Here is an 18,509-nt window from a genome sequence, read left to right on the forward strand (position 1 = left end):
TAGATGGAAAAACGACCAAAACGCAGCAGTAGCAGCAAAATCAGCTGCTTTAGAAGCGACAGGAACTGGAAGTGTAGGTAGACAGACGAACATACAAAGATCGAGTAGTTTGAAAACAGGTATAGAGATAAAGTGCAAAGTGAAATGAGTAGAGTGACTTTTTTGTTATTGTTGTAATTTTGTCGGACGATGCAAAAACTTGTACCACAATTTTGATGGACAACTAGTTTATCGTTGTGCTTCGTAGTGTACTGTTCATTAGCTAAGAGTTAAAATAAAAATTATTCAACATATGCTAAAAATATACAGTGTAGAATAACCGTTTTCAGGAAGTTGCTTTTCAATTAAAGAAATGCAACAATTTTAACGCTTTCGCTTGAATGTTTGCTTCCATCATTTTTAATCCTTAGTGCTCATTTGAAAAGGTTGTTAAAATTATCTAAATATATATCAGATATATTTATATAATACACGCACATAAATATAATACAAAATAATTAACCAATATTTTTCTTTTACTTGCAGAATAATTTCATATACAAGGCAATTGACTTTGAAGAAAACAACATAATTTTCCAAGAAAACAAAGTTTTAAATTATACAACACTTGTAAAGATATCATATTATTATAAATTGTGGAAATCGCATACCTGCGATTAAAGTAGTGAAATTTTGTAATCACTTACAACTTGTTTGCGTCTTCATTCGTTACAAATTTTACGTTATCGGCAACCGTGAGTGTGTGCGTGTGAGTTGAGTGTATCGTTTAAATCTCCAGTCACACAGTGGGTCAATCAGCCAGTGATTAGACAGTTATCAAACTTAGCAGTTCATCTGAGCAAACTAAGCATATACATACATTTATATATATACACCAAAATATTTCCTTTTCAAAAAGTAGACGAGCTTTATTGATTTGTCAACGAAGCGCTACGACATCAGACAGTTACGTCAGCAAACGTCGTGTTAGCTAGCTATAAAGCAGAATTTCAAATTCTTTACCCACAAGTTAACGAAAAAGTTTTCACCATTCCTCATTCAACGCTTAGTGATCACTTCTCGCAGCCTTACGACGACCCAAGGCAACGTTGGGATCAAACCAGCGACCGTTATTCAGGCACAATAGCGCAGGACAGGATCGTGAAATCAAGCACCATTGAGGGAGGCAGCAGCACCGGTGACACCAGTATTGGCGGCAGCGGTTTACACCTTGCAATAACGGCTCATCAAACTGATACTGAGCGTTTTAACGACAATTCGTGTAACCGAGGAGGAGGAGGCGGCGGCGTTAGCGTCAGCTGCGGCGGCCAATCCCCGCCCACACCAACGGTTGGTAAAACTCTGTTAAATACAAGTCCCAATCTTTTGCCGATTACCACTGCGTCGGATACTTTTAACAATTTGAAAAATTTAGTCAAGATTGATAAGGGTTCCAATCCAACAAACGGTAACACCAATAGTGGTGGTAGTAGTTATCGCCCAAAAGGGAATAACGTTGGTGGTTATAAAAATAACTCAAACCTTGCCCATACAATCGGTGTTTCTCCTACATCTACCGACGAACGTGGTCTAATTTCCGGTAACGGTAGCGGTTCATCTGGTTCAGGAATCGTTGCTGGAGGGCGTGCTGGAGCAGGAAGCTCTTCGGGATATATTAGTTCAACTTATAACAGGAATTCCGCCAAAATTCGTCAATACGATTCGGACGTAAGCCCACGACCTCGACGAACTTACCAGGGTGACTCGTCGTCGTCGCGTTACTATAACAAGAATAGTGACACTTTGGGACAGGGCCCCAAATCAGTTGGTACAAGCGGTAACGGCACTCTAAGTGGTGCTGGTATCGGACGTGCTATCATAGGTAACGAAGGTAACGGCGGACGCGGCTCATACAACGCCGACGGAAGCAACAACAGACGTTATAACAATCAAAGTTCGTCAGATGGCGGCTACAATAGTGCTAATCGTAATATAAATTCAACCGGTGGCGGAGGCAACAGCTATCGCCAGCAGCAGGGCAACCGTTACGAGAACAGCAATGGGCAACAGCGGTCTTATGGCAATTCCTCAAATGCCAATTACAATAGTAATTATTCAAATAAGCAAGGCTATGGATCACGTTCTGGCTACAATGATGGAAATGTAAATGCGCGATCAAATCACCGTGAAGACTACGGTAGCAACAACTATCGAGAGTACGACGACACACCACGTTCACGTTATAATACCGGAAACAACAGCAATTCTAATAGTCTTGAACGGGGCAACAACGGGCGATACAAGCCCTCTGAACAGGGTAACGGCAACGGTCATATTCCGTCTGCCTTAAGACAGGGTGGTATTTCAATAGAGGATCGTTACGACCGTGCTTCTAATTCGGCTGATGTTGGTCGAGCTTATAGCAATCGCACTCCACCGATTCGCGGCGGAAATGTTTCTGGCAGCGGCTCAGTACCAGGTGCACACTCTTCAACACCAACTTCGATAAATTCAGCGTCATCGTCGTCACGTGGCATATCACCCAACTCAGCTGGTGCCACAGCCGGAACACAACACCCTTCACCATCACCCACGCCACCGCCCCCATCTGCAGGTCGCTGGGTGCCACCATCTTTGCGTCCACAACATGGACTTAGTCAGACCGAAAAGAACGATGCTGTCTTCAGAAAGGTAAGTAATATAATATTTTTAAGTGTATAGATTTTTGTTTATATAAACTGTAATGTCTACATTTAGGTCCGCGGTATATTGAATAAATTAACTCCAGAGAAATTTCAAGAACTCAGCGATGAATTATTGAAACTCGACTTAAACTCCATTCTCATTTTAAATGGTGTGATTTTGTTGATTTTTGATAAAGCTCTAGATGAGCCGAAATATTCGTCTATGTATGCACAATTATGCAAACGCCTCTCCGAAGAAGCTCCATCTTTTGAAAAAGACCCCAACAGTTCATGTACCTTTTTAAGGCTGCTAATCGCTGTTTGTCGTGACAAGTTTAATAATCGCCTCAAACGTGACAACGCCGACGGTGACAACAATAATCAATTTAACAAAGTACATCGACCAGAGTCACAAGCAAATCTTGGCGAAAATGACACCGATGAAGAAGAGCGGCGTCACCTGGCCAAACAGCGCATGCTGGGTAATGTTAAATTCATTGGTGAACTCCACAAATTGGATATGTTGTCAACAAATGTCCTACATCAGTGCATCATGGAATTGCTGGACAAGAAGAAGAAGCGTTCAGCCTCACAGCAGGAAATGTGCGAGGACATGGAGTGCTTGGCACAGCTGCTCAAGACGTGCGGGAAGGTCCTGGATTCAGAACAGGGCAAAGAGCTGATGAATCAATATTTCGATACCTTGGAACGCCGATCAAAATCGACTGACTATCCGCCTAGGATACGCTTCATGTTGAAGGATGTCATCGAGCTGCGTGAAAACAACTGGATACCCCGTAAAGTGGCGACCACTGAGGGACCCGTGCCTATTAAGCAGATCCGCACCGACGATGATACAATTATTCGTACACCGTTCGCACAAAGGAATCGCGATATGCGCAATAATGATCGCGACGGTGATAGCTGGATGAATCGTTTCCATATAAATCTGCAACCAGGCTTTAATGACATGTTTAGTAGTTTAAGCGTAACTGGTGCTTCGCCGATTGTTTCACCGTAAGTTTAATCATTTTACCTATTGCGTTGAATAATAAAATTTGTTTTTTTTTTTTTTTATTATATTTTACAGATTTGTTGGTAATAACTCCAATCGCCCTTATAATGGACGTGAGCGCAATCAAGGTGGACGTGATGGCAACAATTACAATAACCGTTATAATAAACATAATAACCAAAATGGTGGATCCGGTGGAAATCGTGAGGACGGACGTGGTGGCCGCAATGGGCACATGGGGCGAGATGGTGACTCCTCTGGCCCATCACATTATGGCAACGGCGGTGCAAACTCGCTGCTGAACAGCAAAGAACTTGCACCACGCTTCAAACGTAATTTGATGTCGACCAATCAGGATCCTGTAGAAAATCTGCAAATGCGTCCTGCTGCCAATTCGCTTCTTTTCAAAGCTGCGTCACAAAATCATAAACTGCCAGCTATGTTGCCAATTTCGACACCGCCCACAGGTAGCAGTGGCTTCGGCAATAACAGCTCCAGCCGCAGCGGTGCTCCCAGCAAGGATCAACTGTCCAACACACAATATCCGTTACTTGGCACTCCTACGTCGCACCTAATAAACCCCGCACGCCCCTCGTCGACTCCATCTGCCGAATATGAGAGCGAAAAGCATGTTCAAACCGCCAGCTTGGGTTTAACTTTAGAGCGAGGTCTAAAAGCTACTTCTTCCTCACCAAACTTCGGCGCAGCGAATAATGTTAACAGTGAAAAAGTAAAACCTACCGACAATAATACAGATTACCCCAATATGTCGGATACTGCTTATAAAAAACGTAGCTCCACACCGGTAGATCCACAACAGTTGGTCACCAAACAAGGTTCCGTGGAGAAGATTGCTGGCGCCGGTGCGAATAAACAGAAGAAAGATAAAGCTTTCAATAAAGAAGAAGTGTTGAAGAAAACCACAATTTATGTTAAAGACAATTTCTTCTACGATTCCGATGACGATGAGGATACAACTATCACTGACTCCCCAGCTAACGATCAAGAAGGAGATCACAATGATAGCGGCGTTGCTAGTTCGAATGCCAGCGACAGCATCCAAGGCAAGCAATTTACTAATCTAGTAGATGGATTTTTGGATCTCAAAGTGCCTGAGAAATGTATGAAGGATGTCTGCATTAATATCATAATGGATGTGCTGGAAAAAGCCGAAGACAAATATTTGAATCGTGTAATCATATTCATGCAAGCCTTACGTAAGCAATGCAATATCAAGCCCAATATCATATTGGAAGTTTTCAAGCAAGTTATTAACAAAATGAACGAACGTGAAGCTTTAAATCCGCGCATTGCCACACATGTTGCTGGCCTGTTGAGCCGCGCCGTTGGCGATGCTGGTCTACTCAAATTGACCGATATTGCCAACTACACAGACAACGGTCAACATTATCCGCTATTTCTGCTCGTGCTGCAGCAACTGCACAAGTCCATTGGCAAGGAACCGCTGGCTGAGAAATTCCGTGAAAGTAAAATCGACTTAATGAACAGCCTACCGGAAGTGGATCGCAATAAGACGCGTTTAGGCGAAATATTGGACGATCGCAACTTGGCTTTCCTCTATCCATTACTAAAAGTACAGGCAGAGATGTATAAGCAACTCACAAGCGATCCAAATCCCGCAGCATTCTATAAATGGATCAAAGTCAATGTAGATTCCAAATTCTATAAAGATGTCGGTTTTATTAACGCCCTCATGACAGTTATAGTAAAATATATAACACAAGTGAGTACTAAAATCTAACTGTTATTTAATGTGAATTATTATTAACTATTATTTTTGTTGCTTTTTTAGGAGACAACTCTAGCAGAAGGTACCGACACCAAAAAACATCCAGATCGTGCCACCATTGAGAAAGAGGAATCGTTGCTGCTCAAATATTGCCAAATTCTGCAAACATTCCTGGGTGGCAGCAACGAACTGCAATTGATTGCTATTTATGCACTACAAGTGTTTTGCTATAACGAAAATTTCCCCAAAGGTGAGTGCTTGAATAAAATTAGTTATTAATTAATGTAATCAAGCTGAATTTTTACACTCAGCCCAATCGTTTTTATTCGTAATAAAATATTCACTTACTAATTTTTCTCTCAACGTTTAGGTATGCTTTGCCGCTGGTTCAAATATCTCTATGAAGCCGAAGTAATCGAAGAGGAGACATTTATTTTATGGAAGGAGGAAATTTCAGACAAATACCCTGGCAAGGGAACTGCATTATTCCAAGTTAACAACTGGCTGACTTGGTTGCAAGAGGCCGAATCTGAGGATGACGATGACTGAATTTAGCAAATCCATTAACGCAATAAATAAAAACAAAATATATTTAAACACAAATTATTAACATATTAAACTGATAGATAACAAAGTAACAAAAATCAAAAAAAAAAAATAATTAAAACAAAAAACTTTCGAAATGAATAATGCGTTGAATCGTTCGTTAGCACATTCTGAAAATTAACACTCCAAATTAAAATTTAAAAAAGAATGCTGCATGAAGGCAAAGATAAACACATGCACGCTAGTTTCAACAAAAAAAAATAAAAATGTGAATTAGAATTATAAAAAATATTTATAAAACATGAACAAATTAAGCAAACATAAAAGCGACAAAAGATCAGACTTCATAAACTGGGGACAATTGCGACGAAATGAATGATAATTTTGAAAGTAAACTTAATACACTTATTGTACTGTACTCCAGTTCTATATTTATTCTCTCTCGATAATGCAACATTACATTGTGTGAAAGAAAACAAAGAAACAATTTTAGATAATTACCATTCAAACTAATTTTCTTAAACTCGACCTTCAACGCTCAGTAATTTTTTAGCAAATTTATTTCAATACAAAACTCTGAATACTACGACTTTATTTCTTAATTTAAAATGAATAAACAAACAAAAACAAAATATTTAACAAAAAACACATTTTACTAAATAGTTTAAATTCGTTAATAACTAAATGCTTTTGATGAGTATGAAAATTGGAAAGCAGTGGTTGGCATAGCGCAAATAGTGTGTCTACAAACAAAAACTAGCAATAAAATGTAATAAATAAATGAAAATAAATTATAAACTGCTGCCACTACACTTCCCTTTGTGATCTATTTCTAAATACTTGAAATACATATGTCCGCATACCGGCTCGGGACATTTTTGTGAAATTTTTGCCAAATTAGCGTTAAACTTTGTGATTAATATCGCAGAAAAATGGCCAGTGCAAATCGAAACATTTGCAGAAAACACGAATGTCCAACTGTTACTGAAGAGGATTATGCAAAACAAACAATATATTATCCAATTTGAACTTTAAGAAGAAAAAAGTCGAAATAAAGCGAAATAACAGCTGCCGCAACGAATCTATTGTTGTTTTATTATTCTTTGAACATGGTTATATTAAGTGGTATGCTGATACCAGCGAAAAAATAAGCGCGTAGAGAGTATTGTGCTTCTCGCCAGGCGTGTTTTTGACGAGAGAAAGCTTTTCATAAATATCCGCCAGCTGCTTGAAGCGAGCTTTCTGTAAACTTTTACTCAATCTTTAGCGAAAACATACATATGTATGTATGTATTCCTATATCATTATTAAATTATATTTTAGTAGCAGAGAGGAGATTGTGTGAATATAACTTAAATATTTCTTATGACAAACTGCACAATTTATTTTTATTCAAACAGTATAAACATTCGCTTATAAATAAACATTTTGCAACAAGCAATAAACAACAAATGAATACAAAACAACAAATTTGTACTGTCGACGTATCGCCAGAACGACGCTCAAATTGAAACCACTCGCGCTCACTCACTGTCTACTGCTTTTGATTTCTTCATATGCCTTCTTCCACAATTTTTCATATTGCTTCGGCAGTTTGCTGTGCACCAGTTCCGCGTATTCCTTCAAAGCAGCGTCCGAGATTTCCGCATAGTAAGGAAGCGCCTCCATACGCTTCAGCCACTCCGCCAACTTCGGCCACTTGTTACTATCGACAGCTACAAATGTGGCACTTAAGACACTGACCGTCGAAACAATGCTGAAATCGGCGATGGTCAAATGCTCACCAGCCATATACGTGCTTTTAGTAAGAAATGTTTCCAACAAAGTGTAAGCATTTCGTATTTGCTCGAACTTTTCTTTTGGTATATCGGTGATATTCTGTTGAAAGAGTGGACCGGTGATTTGCTTCATGCAAGTGGCAAACAATGTGGCTGCTTCGTAGTATAGACGATGATCCACTACGGCGCGCGCATAGAAATCAGCTGGATAGAGTGTGTCATCCTTGCCGTACTTGCGTACCAGATAACCGGCAATGGCATGCGAGTCCACAAGTATGTGTGTACCATCCTCAAGCGTGGGTACTGTGTGCTGGGGATTCTTTTCTACAAATTCCGGCTGCATTTGTTCTTTGGCAAAGATGTTCACCTCACGAAATTCAAAGTCTAAATCGAGTGCTTTAAGCGTGAGCAAGACGGTACGTGTCGGTGTGCTCTTTTTCGTGCCATATAAGATCAATTTCGATGCCATTGCTTTGATTCGGTTATTTTAATTATTATAATATTTAATATCACTGTAAAGTCCTAACGAAGACAAAATACGCGTAAGTCTGCTTACTTTGCTGGCTGCTTGGGTACACCCACTGCTCTTAAGCGTTATTGCGGCATTAACTGACTGAATAATCGCGTACACTCATTTATATAAGTATGTACATTGTTCCCAATCACTCTTCCAGACCAATTGATTCTCCGCTGCGATAAAAGCTTTGGGGCATATACTGCAGATAAGATACGCTTACCCGTGCTTAATAATGACGTAAGAAACTTGCTTTATTGGCCACACATTCAAACATACATATGTATGTACATTGTTTGTTAAATTATTTTTAAGAGGGTAAGAAAAAAATAAACAAAAGACGGCAGTTCTGATTACATTCAAATTATTTTATTTTTAAATTGAGGCGACTACAGTGACCACAATGAGTGATCATCACCTGCGCGCGTCACTTAATCCTTAATTAATTTTAATTAGAGAAAAGCTTTAAGTTTGACGTCATTTCGCGGACGCATTAACAGTTAACCTTTATTTATCTGTACATATGAATTTATGTGTAAGCATATGTCCAGTTATGTGTCTTGGAAATGTAAAAATACTCTATATTGCACAGAATTTATTTAGTTGCATGGAGGGCAACCGCAACAATAACTGATTTCTAAAGCTTTGTTTTGAAACATTAGAGCGTGTATGGTTTTTCCACTAAGGAAAGTGATTGGGAATTTCAATATAAGTACTTCTGCACACCGCATGGGTAAAATTTTCATAAGAATCCAATTTAAGGCTCACAACTTGTGTATAATCAAAAAAACATAAACAAAAATTTGTTTCATATTGCGCTAGGTTATACTTTTAAAAATAGCATACGAAAATTTTAAATCGACATCTCGAAGAGTTTTTGAGTTATAGCTTTCTAAACTGAACAGCTTGGTGTAATCAGTGATATCGGTTTATCCTAAACACATTTTTCTCGAAACAGCATTTTTCGAATTTGACGCAGTGATTACTCGGAGACAAATGATCCGCTCATTATGAAATTTCTGATTTTGTGTAAATATAATATGGAGTTCTCCTTACCATAACCTACCAGTTTTTGATTTGAACAAAAATCGAAAACAACTTTTTTTCAACTGTATGTAGTGTTTGTTAGGTTTCATCCACGGAGAAGGCCAGAATCACTGCAGCTTTTTTAACGCCGTCGGAGATGGCGTCAAACTCGAAAAATATTTAATTTTTATCTACAACACTTTTACTGGGTATTCTTAAATATGTACATATGTAAGTACTCTTTAAATACAACCAGTAAGAAGGGGCTAAGTTCGGGTGCAACCGAACAATTTATACTTTTGCAACTTGCAGGAATCAAAGCCAAGGAAATAACTTTTGATGTAAAACGTCAACCAGAGGATCCGAATCTAAGCAATTTTGTATAATTTGTATAAGCATAAATTATACACATAAATACATACATATTCGGCATAAGATTTGTTAGAAAAACGAAAATCATGCTGTGGGCATATGGGAGGTGGAGGAGTATCGACCCGATTTTAGCCATTAACTATTATCATGCCTCATACTAAATAATGTTCCTTGGATTTCATTAAGATACCTTACATACTAACACCAATCATATGGAGCAATGTCAGTCGGATGTTTGAAAATCCTGATAATAGATATATGGTTGCTAGGTCAAGTTTTCGCGCAATTGTATATAATACACCCAACTCTTTTTTTACACGGTAGATACGTTATGATCCATGTCATCTGAAACCCGTGTAAGATGAAATAAAGAACTATATTTACTTCGAAAAACCGTGTAAAAAATGTTGAAAACTATAAAATCTGAGATATGCATACAAATTGTATGTTTATATGGCATTTTATTGAGCATTAAAACTTAAAATACATAATTCATACAGGTGGCAAATAGCCATGTCCGTCTGTCTGTCTGTCCGTCTGTATATATACGAACTAGTCCCTCAGTTTTTAAGATATCATTTTGAAATTTTGCAAACGTCATTTACTCTTCAAGAAGCTGCTCATTTGTCGGAACTGCCGATATCGGACCACTATAACATATAGCTGCCTTACAAACTGAACGATCGGAATCAAGTTCTTGTATGGAAAACTTTCACATTTCACTATGTACCTTCACAAAAGTTGGCACAGGTTATTTTCTAAGATAATAATGTAATCTCCGAAGAAATTGTTCAAATCGGTTAACTATAGCATATAGCTGCCATACAAACTGAATGATCGGAATCAAATGCTTGCATGGGAAACTTCATCATTTGACGTGGTATCTTCACGAAATTTTGGTATGAGTTATTGTTCATAGAAATAAGGTAATATCGGAAGAAATTGTTCAGATCAGTGAGCCGCTATAACTGCTATACAAACCGAACGATCGGAATCAAGGACTTGTATGGAAAACTTTCGCATTTGACGTGGTATCTTCACGAAATTTGACATGAATTACTGCTTAAGGTAATAATATAATCTCCGAAAAAATTGTTCAGATCAGATTGCATATAACTCCCATAGTTACTTAAAGAAATGCACCTGTGAAGGGTATATTAGCTTCGGTGCGGCCGAATTTAACGTTTTTTCTTGTTTTCATTGAGATAACTAAAATATTGGCCGATATATCCAGAATGAAGTCACCTGGAAGTTCGAAAATCTTTATATAGATATATGGGGGCTCAGGGGAGTATTGACCTGATTCAAGTCATTGTGTTATATGGGAAGTAGTCGTGGTTGTAGTCCGATTTCGCCCATTTTCACACTGTGACATAGAAATGTGAGAAGAAATCTAGATCCCGATGAGAAGATATCCTAATCCCTAGATATGGGATTTCACAAATAAGTGAGTCTTACCACGCCCATCGTCCAATTTTCTCCGGCTCCCATAAAGCCCTCTCATACCATTGCGGAGGTAAAGTTTAATGCCTCTGGCATATTTAGTTATTGATTTATTGCGCTTTTAGTAGTTTTTAACAGTGCCGTTATATGAGGAGTGAGTGAGTTATCTTTTGATTTCATCCCATTTCACACTGTAGGTAGAAGTTCTTATAAGATTTGTACTCAGCGAATTTGGTAATTGTAGCTTAAGTGGTTTAGGAGATATGTACATTAAAATTATTATTATTGTCCACAGGTGCCCCTTGCTATTGCGATCCCCTTTGCCAAATTACAGTTTGATATCTTATTTTAGTGCTTAGTTATGGCACTTTATAGGTTTTCGGTTAATGGCGTGTTGTGGGTGTAGTAGTGGTCCGATTACGCCCATTTACAAACTCGTACTAAGGATTAAGGAATCTGTATACCGAGTTTCATCAATATATCTCAATTTTTACTTAAGTTACAGCTTGCACGGACAGACGGACAGTCACCCGGATTTCAACTTATTTCGTCATCCCGATCATTTATACATATAACCCTATATCTATCTCGATTTGGTTTAGGTGATACGCACAACCGTTAGGTGAACAAAAATATAATACTCTGTAGCAATAGGTTTCGAGAGCATAAAAACAATTAATGCAGTAGTTATAAACGTTTTTTGTAGACTGTTACACCAGGTGTACTTCTTAAAAATGTAAAGCTCACTTTTTCTGCAATCGTAAGACTTCAAACAGATTATTCACTTCACAAATATTTTTGACTGAACTCAATTTCATCAGCAAATTAATGCATAAAATGCGGAAATGTAACAGTAAAATCTGAATGAACTGGTACTGGTATTCTAACTTTTCTTTAAGAAATTGGCCTGACTGTAACTGCTACTCGTGTAATAAATTATTCATTCCAGACAATTGTCTCTCAACAGACAGGTAAAACTTGACCATGAACAATATCCTTGGTGAGGACACCTTTATACATTTTGAAACTGAAACAAATCTTGAAAATGACCTTTTAAAGGCATTTTAACTTTTTTATAATTATGGACAAGAAGAGATTTACTCCTGATACCACTTTTCAGCTGAGAAGACCAGAGGATATAAAAAGCTCAATCATCATTGAAACTGCCCCTATAAAGTATTGCCTAGACAATTTTTCTGGCTCAAGGACCGTCAATATGGGGGGTTCAGCTGCCTGAAAAGCTCTAAAGAGATAGAGAATTTGTTGCATGTTCATTCTCGTATATGTTAAGCTAGTTTATCTAATGGCAATATTTGTGTTTTGTCTGAGAGACCGCAGAAAATTGATAAATTATCCATTTGAAGACAGCAAACGCAAGTAATTCAAACGAGGGATGTGATTCAGATAAATCAAATTATAATTATAATAAAGTGAATCTTATCACTAACAACAATATTTAATTCATAAAACCGGGGAATACACGGATTAATATCCGTCCAAAAACTGTCATTGCAGAAAAATGTTTCTTCTGTTACGAAACGGTTTCGTCAGTTTTTGATATATCTGAATGAAATTTATTACGTAGGTGCATTTTACAGATCGGACAACTAAAAAAGGCAAATGTGTTCAGAATGATTCGTAAAACATTTCCAGCATACGTGATTTTATAGCAAAAATCGACAAACTCTACTAAATACCCATCGAATGTTCAGCAAGCGAAGGTCAAAAATCTCGAAAAATAATAAATATTTACATTTCTTTTGGAATGTATAGCGATTATTGGTAAACACTGTACATTTATCATAATTCCAGCACAATCAATGTGGAAATCATGTGAGTGGATGTCTGTATTTCTATTTATGTCATTCCTCTATTCCATGGCAAAATATCCGTTAGTTAACTGACATTTAATAGAAAGAAATCAAAAACAAACGAAATTTAATTGCATCAATTGAGAGAACAGGTGAAAAATGTCAGGTATTATTCTATATGGCAACGACATCAGTCCACCGGTCCGGGCATGTTTGCTAACGCTGAAAGCACTAAAACTGCAATTTGAATACAAACATGTTGATATTTTGGCGGGTGAACAATTAACCGATGACTTCATCAAGCACAATCCACAACACACTGTGCCCACATTGAATGATAACGGCGTCTGGCTGTGGGACTCGCACGCGATCTGTGCTTATCTCGTCGACAAGTATGCTAAAGATGATTCACTATATCCGCGAGATTTGGTTTTGCGCGCCCGTGTCCAACAGCGACTCTACTTCGATGCCAGCATACTTTTCGTGTCATTGCGCTGTATCACGCGACCGATGTTCAAGAACAATGTATCCATCGTGCCGCGTGAAAAGACACAGGGAATTATCGAAGGTTATACATTGCTGGAGAAGTTCCTGACAAGTGCTCCTTATTTAGTAAGCGATTGTCTGACCATAGCGGATTTTTGTTGTGTTGCCACGGCAACGTCACTGGCAGGTGTGATCGAATTGGATGCTACGAAATATCCCAAAGTGAGCGCTTGGATGGAGCGCTTGAAGAAATTGCCATACTACGAGGAAGCAAACGGTTGGGGATGCAAGAGGTATATAGACATGCTTAAGACACGTCTCACTGCAATTGTGTCCTGAACAAATAACCATTTTATTTACTTGGCTGTAATATTGAAATAAATGGCGCATATTATGCCCGTATTAGTGTGAAAACTAAAGTTACTAGTTTTTGTAAAGGGCTTATTATATTTAAGTTATTGGCGCATTGTACTTTTTATACCCTGAGCAGCATGTAATTAGTTTACCACGAAGTTTGTAACACTAAGAAGGAAACATCGAAGATCTTACATATAGAAATGAACAGGATGACGAGCTTACTCGATTTAGTTATGTCCATTTGTCTATAAGCGCGAATTAGTTCTTAAGTTTTTGAGATATTGATCTGAAGTTTTGTTGTCGTCTTCTACAGCGCATTTCACGGAACCGCCGATATCGGATTTCTAAAGCATATAGCTGTCACACAAGCAGATCGATCGATATGAAGACCTTGTATGAAAAACTTTTTTATTTGACACGATATCTTGATGAAATTTGGTATATATTATTTTCCAAGGTAGCGCTACAGTCTCCGAAAAATTTTTGAAGATCGGTTCTTTATAGCATATGTATAGCTGTCGTACAAACCGATCGATCGAAATGGTATAAACGTAAATACATTTTTATACCCTTTTAAGTATGTTATAAAAATGCAGCTGTGAAGAGTAAATATGATAGCTGCAGCCGAAAATTAAGTTTATTCCCATTGTTCTCTTGCTACATGTTGCTACAGATTATAAAAGTTTTGTTCGCCTAACGGTTGTACGTATCACCTAAAACTAAGCGAGATAGGTATAGGATTATAAATGATCAGAATGACGAGAAGAGTTGAAATTAGGCAAAGAAGTAAGGCGGAGTTTGTAGATGGCCATAATCAGACCAATGCGACTCCCACAAAAAGCAATTAAAGGAATAACTAAGCACTAAAATAAAATATGGAACTGTAATTTGGCACAGAGGATGTGTGAAATTGGATTCCAACCACGCCCACTTCCCATGTAACATAGTTTTAAATTCCATCTAACTCTTTCTTTTCCAGTGTACAAACCAGGAAGCAATAAAAATAAAGGGATAAAACTTTAGCGTATGCAGCCTGTGACCACAAATTGTCAAAATCCAACATTGTTCAAGTCCCTAGGTACCGACTATTTGGACCCAAGTATATATAGTTGACTTTTTACCGCAAATATCGGTCAATGTGTGAGATATATACTTGAAATTCAGGGATAAAATTGAGGAGTCGAAAAACTTTAATGAACCAAATATGTATCATTTTGTTCGACCACTTTTTGCTATTTTTCCGCTAGAGACATTATTCCATCAGTGTAAAACTTTTCTGGTTTCTCGGCGTAAAAAATGCGAAAAGTAATTTTCACAGGCTTCTCTTGAAGCCAACTTTACTCCATTAAGGGAGTTCTGCATTGACTAAAACAAATCGTAGTCGATGGTGCAAGGTCAGGGTTATATCAAAACTTCCCAGCTAAGCTCTCCCAGTTTTTGCCGAGTCATCAAAGATGTGTGAGGTTGTCCTGATGGAAGACGAAGGCCCTTTCTGTTGATCAGTTCTGGCCTTTTTTTCGATTGCTTGCTTCAATCTCATCAGTTGTTGACAGTAAAATGTAGAATCAATCGTTGGACCGGGATGGAGCAGGTCATAGAGGATGATTCCTTTCCAATCCCACCAAACACTCAGCATAACCTTTCGATGCGTCTATCCTGGCTTTGCGACCATTTGTTGAGCTTCACGACGCTAGAACCATGATTTTTTCATTCATTATTGTCGTATTAGATCCATGTTTCGTCTCCTGTTACGTTCGCTTCAGAATGGCTTCGATTTCATTCCGTCTCAGCAAAGAATCGCAGATATTAATGCGGTCCATTAAATTTTTCACAGACAATTCATGTGGTACCCAAACAGCGAGCTTCTTTATGTAGCCAGCCTTTTTTAAATGGTTCAAAACCGTTTGATCATGAATGTTAAGTTCCTTAGCGATGTCATGGCTGCTTATGTGACGGTCCTGGTCAATCTTTTCCATAATTTCATCGACATTTTCAACGATGGGACGACCAGAGCGAGGTGCTCACGTACTGATACAGCATCGTCTCCGTAAACTTGAGAAATTCCATTGATGGCTTACCTGACATTCTTCCCTTTTTTATACAAAAATTTCAAAATATAACGAAATTTCTCCGTTTTTTTCACTCGTTTTCGAACAGAAAATGAAGCTTAAAATGTCCGCTCTCTAACACTTTATGGTATGACACAATGTGATTGGTAGCACTGGAGATATACGACTGCTCCGACCTTTATTGACAAAAGACTTTTTCGACTACCCAATATTTTGTGAGTTGCAAGAGTACTATAAAATAATCGATTGCATCCGAACTTAACCCTTCCTTACTTGTATAATGACTTTCATTTTTCTTACAAACCTTATGCCGAATTAGTCATCAGTGATTGGATTTTGATCTTCTGGTTGACGTTTTGCACCGGCTTCTCCGTATGTTAAATCGTTTTTAAATTTATTAAGTATGTTATACGAGTATATCTATGTATGTATATATATAACTTCAGGTAATTGCTTTCATGACAAACTCACTTTATATAAAACTTAATAAAATGCTTTAGTTTGAACCGATTTGTTTGCTTGTAAACTCTTTATCATTCCGGTTGCTTGAATTTAATGCACAAAGATAAGATACATACATACATAAGTATGTATAATATTAAGTGTATCATCAAATTGGCAAATGTGCTTTATCAGCATTACACGCACATATGTGTGACTTGTATAAATTTCCCTACAAATAGGGCACATTTATAACAAAGATTTTAGTCGAAATTTGGCTCTTGTAGTGACTAGAAGTAAATAAAAATCCGAAATGAGTGAAAAACTCGTTCTCTACGGCATCGACAGAAGTCCGCCGGTACGCGCCGTTTTACTAACACTAAATGCTTTGAATTTGGAATTCGAACTTAAAGCGGTGGATACATTAAAAGGTGAACAATATTCTGAGGAGCAGTTGAAAAAGAATCCAGCGCATACAATTCCATTACTCGAAGTTGATGGCAAATATATATCCGATTCTCACGCCATTATCGCCTTTTTGGCTAGCAAATATGGCAAAGATGATTCGCTCTATCCAAAGGATCTGTATCAACGCGCCACTGTCGATCAACGTTTGCACTATGAGAATGGTGTTATCTTTAACGAAACAATGAAGCATCGTTTGCGTCCATTACTTACAAGCGAATTGCCACAAGCGGCGGTTGATGAAGCATTTAAAGCCATTTGCGATGTATACACTGTGCTGGAGGCTTATCTCAATCAAAATGAATATATGGCTGCGGATCATTTAACCATAGCTGACTTCAGCCTCCTATCAACGGTTACTGTTATGGATTTAATTGTGCCAGTGGTGGCGGACAAGTGGCCAAAATTGAAAGCGTGGTTGGAGAACTTGAAGCAGTTGCCATATTATGAGAAAGCAAACGCCAAAGGTTTGAAAGCAAGCGAGGAAATAATTAAACCGGTATTGGCAAAACTCAAGCCATAAGAAATAAATAATATTGTGAAATCCCCAAAAAGCGTAGACTGGCGGGACCAGCCTTTCTGTCCGGTTAAGAGATTGTCCTTAATAAATATCAAAAAATGCAGGAAATGTTGAGACCGGCCAAGGTGCACGGTTAATGGAGGTGTGCGTTAATAGAACGTTCGTTTAGAGAGCTTTCACTGTATTTATAAATGAACAAATGTATATTGTTTAGGAAATCTTCTTTTACATGACAAATAAAAACATTTTGTGAGTCCTTTTTATGGCTCTTAAATTTGACTTTAATGAACTTGTTTTTTTTCCGCAACAACAGAAATGTGAATAATTTGTGTTTCAATTGAAAAAATTATATTTTCCGACCTGGCTTTTGCTTTATATGCTTTGAATTTTTATATCCTGTACATGGTATGTTAAGTTTGACACGAATTTTATACAGAACATCCAGAAGGAAACGTCCGAGATTCTAGAAAATATACATAGTATGTATATAGAAATGGTCAGCATGACGAGCTGATTCGATTCAACTACAGGGTTTGTCCGGAAGGTAAGAGGACTAAGTCGATTTAAAAAAACTTTATTAAACCAATCGTTACAATTCTTGTAAAACCTTTCCTAATAGGTTCCTTCTGCGTCGATGCAGCGCTGCTAGCGCGATGTCCAAGCATTGTAGGCGTCACAGAAGGCATACTTCGGAATAGCCTTAAGAGCCGAGGTGCTACTGCTTAGATCCCCTCTGTCTTCTCAAAATGCTTGCCCTTCATCGGCCTTTTCAGGCAAGGAAACAAAAAAGTTCGAGGGGGCCACATCTGGGCGGCTGCGGAAGCGCTGGGATGCCGGCCTTGGTTAGGTAGCTGTTCACAAGAAAGGCGGTATGTTGTCGTGGTGCAACTTTCAATCGGCTGCGATATCTTGTCGGACCAGATAGACCCTTCGTTTGAGTCTCTTGAGGTTTTCCAAGTAAAACTTGGCGTTGACGTTTTGTCCAAGAGGAACAAATTCATGGTGGACAATCCTTTCATGTCAAAAAAGACAATGAGCATCGTTTTCACCTTGGATTTGCTCATTCATCCATTTTTTTGGGTAAGACTACCTGATCATATCAAACGTCTCTGTCGCAGATTTAAAGAGTTTCACACAGAATATTATCGCGTACCTCGTTAGCTAGGAACGGCCTCTACCAAATCCAGTCGGTGCGCGTACTTTCGAAGTACAGTCGCGGCGGAAGAATATCAATCCTATTACTTTCCTGGAAC

At 38.2% G+C, this 18,509-nt stretch overlaps 5 protein-coding genes across 5 annotated transcripts in view; 3 read left to right on the forward strand and 2 right to left on the reverse strand.

Moving 5' to 3' along the window:
- LOC126756915 (protein immune deficiency) overlaps positions 1-18,509 on the reverse strand; it is a 243,375-nt gene that overhangs the window by 193,392 nt on the left and 31,474 nt on the right. The window lies entirely within an intron of this gene.
- On the forward strand, positions 916-7,055 carry LOC126757524 (eukaryotic translation initiation factor 4 gamma 2; the record flags this gene model as incomplete). The annotated part of the gene is made up of 5 exons (XM_050471504.1): positions 916-2,670; positions 2,737-3,680; positions 3,754-5,422; positions 5,492-5,678; positions 5,799-7,055. Coding segments are annotated over 5 exons (4,734 nt in total), but the record flags the coding sequence as incomplete, so codon positions are not given.
- On the reverse strand, positions 7,334-8,487 carry LOC126756924 (glutathione S-transferase 1). The gene has a single exon (XM_050470425.1). The coding sequence runs from the start codon at positions 8,219-8,221 to the stop codon at positions 7,502-7,504; it is 720 nt and encodes a 239-aa protein (XP_050326382.1). The 5' UTR covers positions 8,222-8,487; the 3' UTR covers positions 7,334-7,501.
- Positions 12,995-13,823, forward strand: LOC126756930 (glutathione S-transferase 1-like). The gene has a single exon (XM_050470432.1). It carries the CDS (start codon positions 13,078-13,080, stop codon positions 13,741-13,743), a length of 666 nt encoding a protein of 221 aa, XP_050326389.1. The 5' UTR covers positions 12,995-13,077; the 3' UTR covers positions 13,744-13,823.
- Positions 16,522-17,535, forward strand: LOC126756926 (glutathione S-transferase 1-like). The gene has a single exon (XM_050470428.1). The coding sequence runs from the start codon at positions 16,585-16,587 to the stop codon at positions 17,257-17,259; it is 675 nt and encodes a 224-aa protein (XP_050326385.1). The 5' UTR covers positions 16,522-16,584; the 3' UTR covers positions 17,260-17,535.

The sequence above is a fragment of the Bactrocera neohumeralis genome, chromosome 4 (genome assembly GCF_024586455.1).
Source record: "Bactrocera neohumeralis isolate Rockhampton chromosome 4, APGP_CSIRO_Bneo_wtdbg2-racon-allhic-juicebox.fasta_v2, whole genome shotgun sequence".
NCBI classification, from domain to species: Eukaryota; Metazoa; Arthropoda; class Insecta; order Diptera; family Tephritidae; genus Bactrocera; species Bactrocera neohumeralis.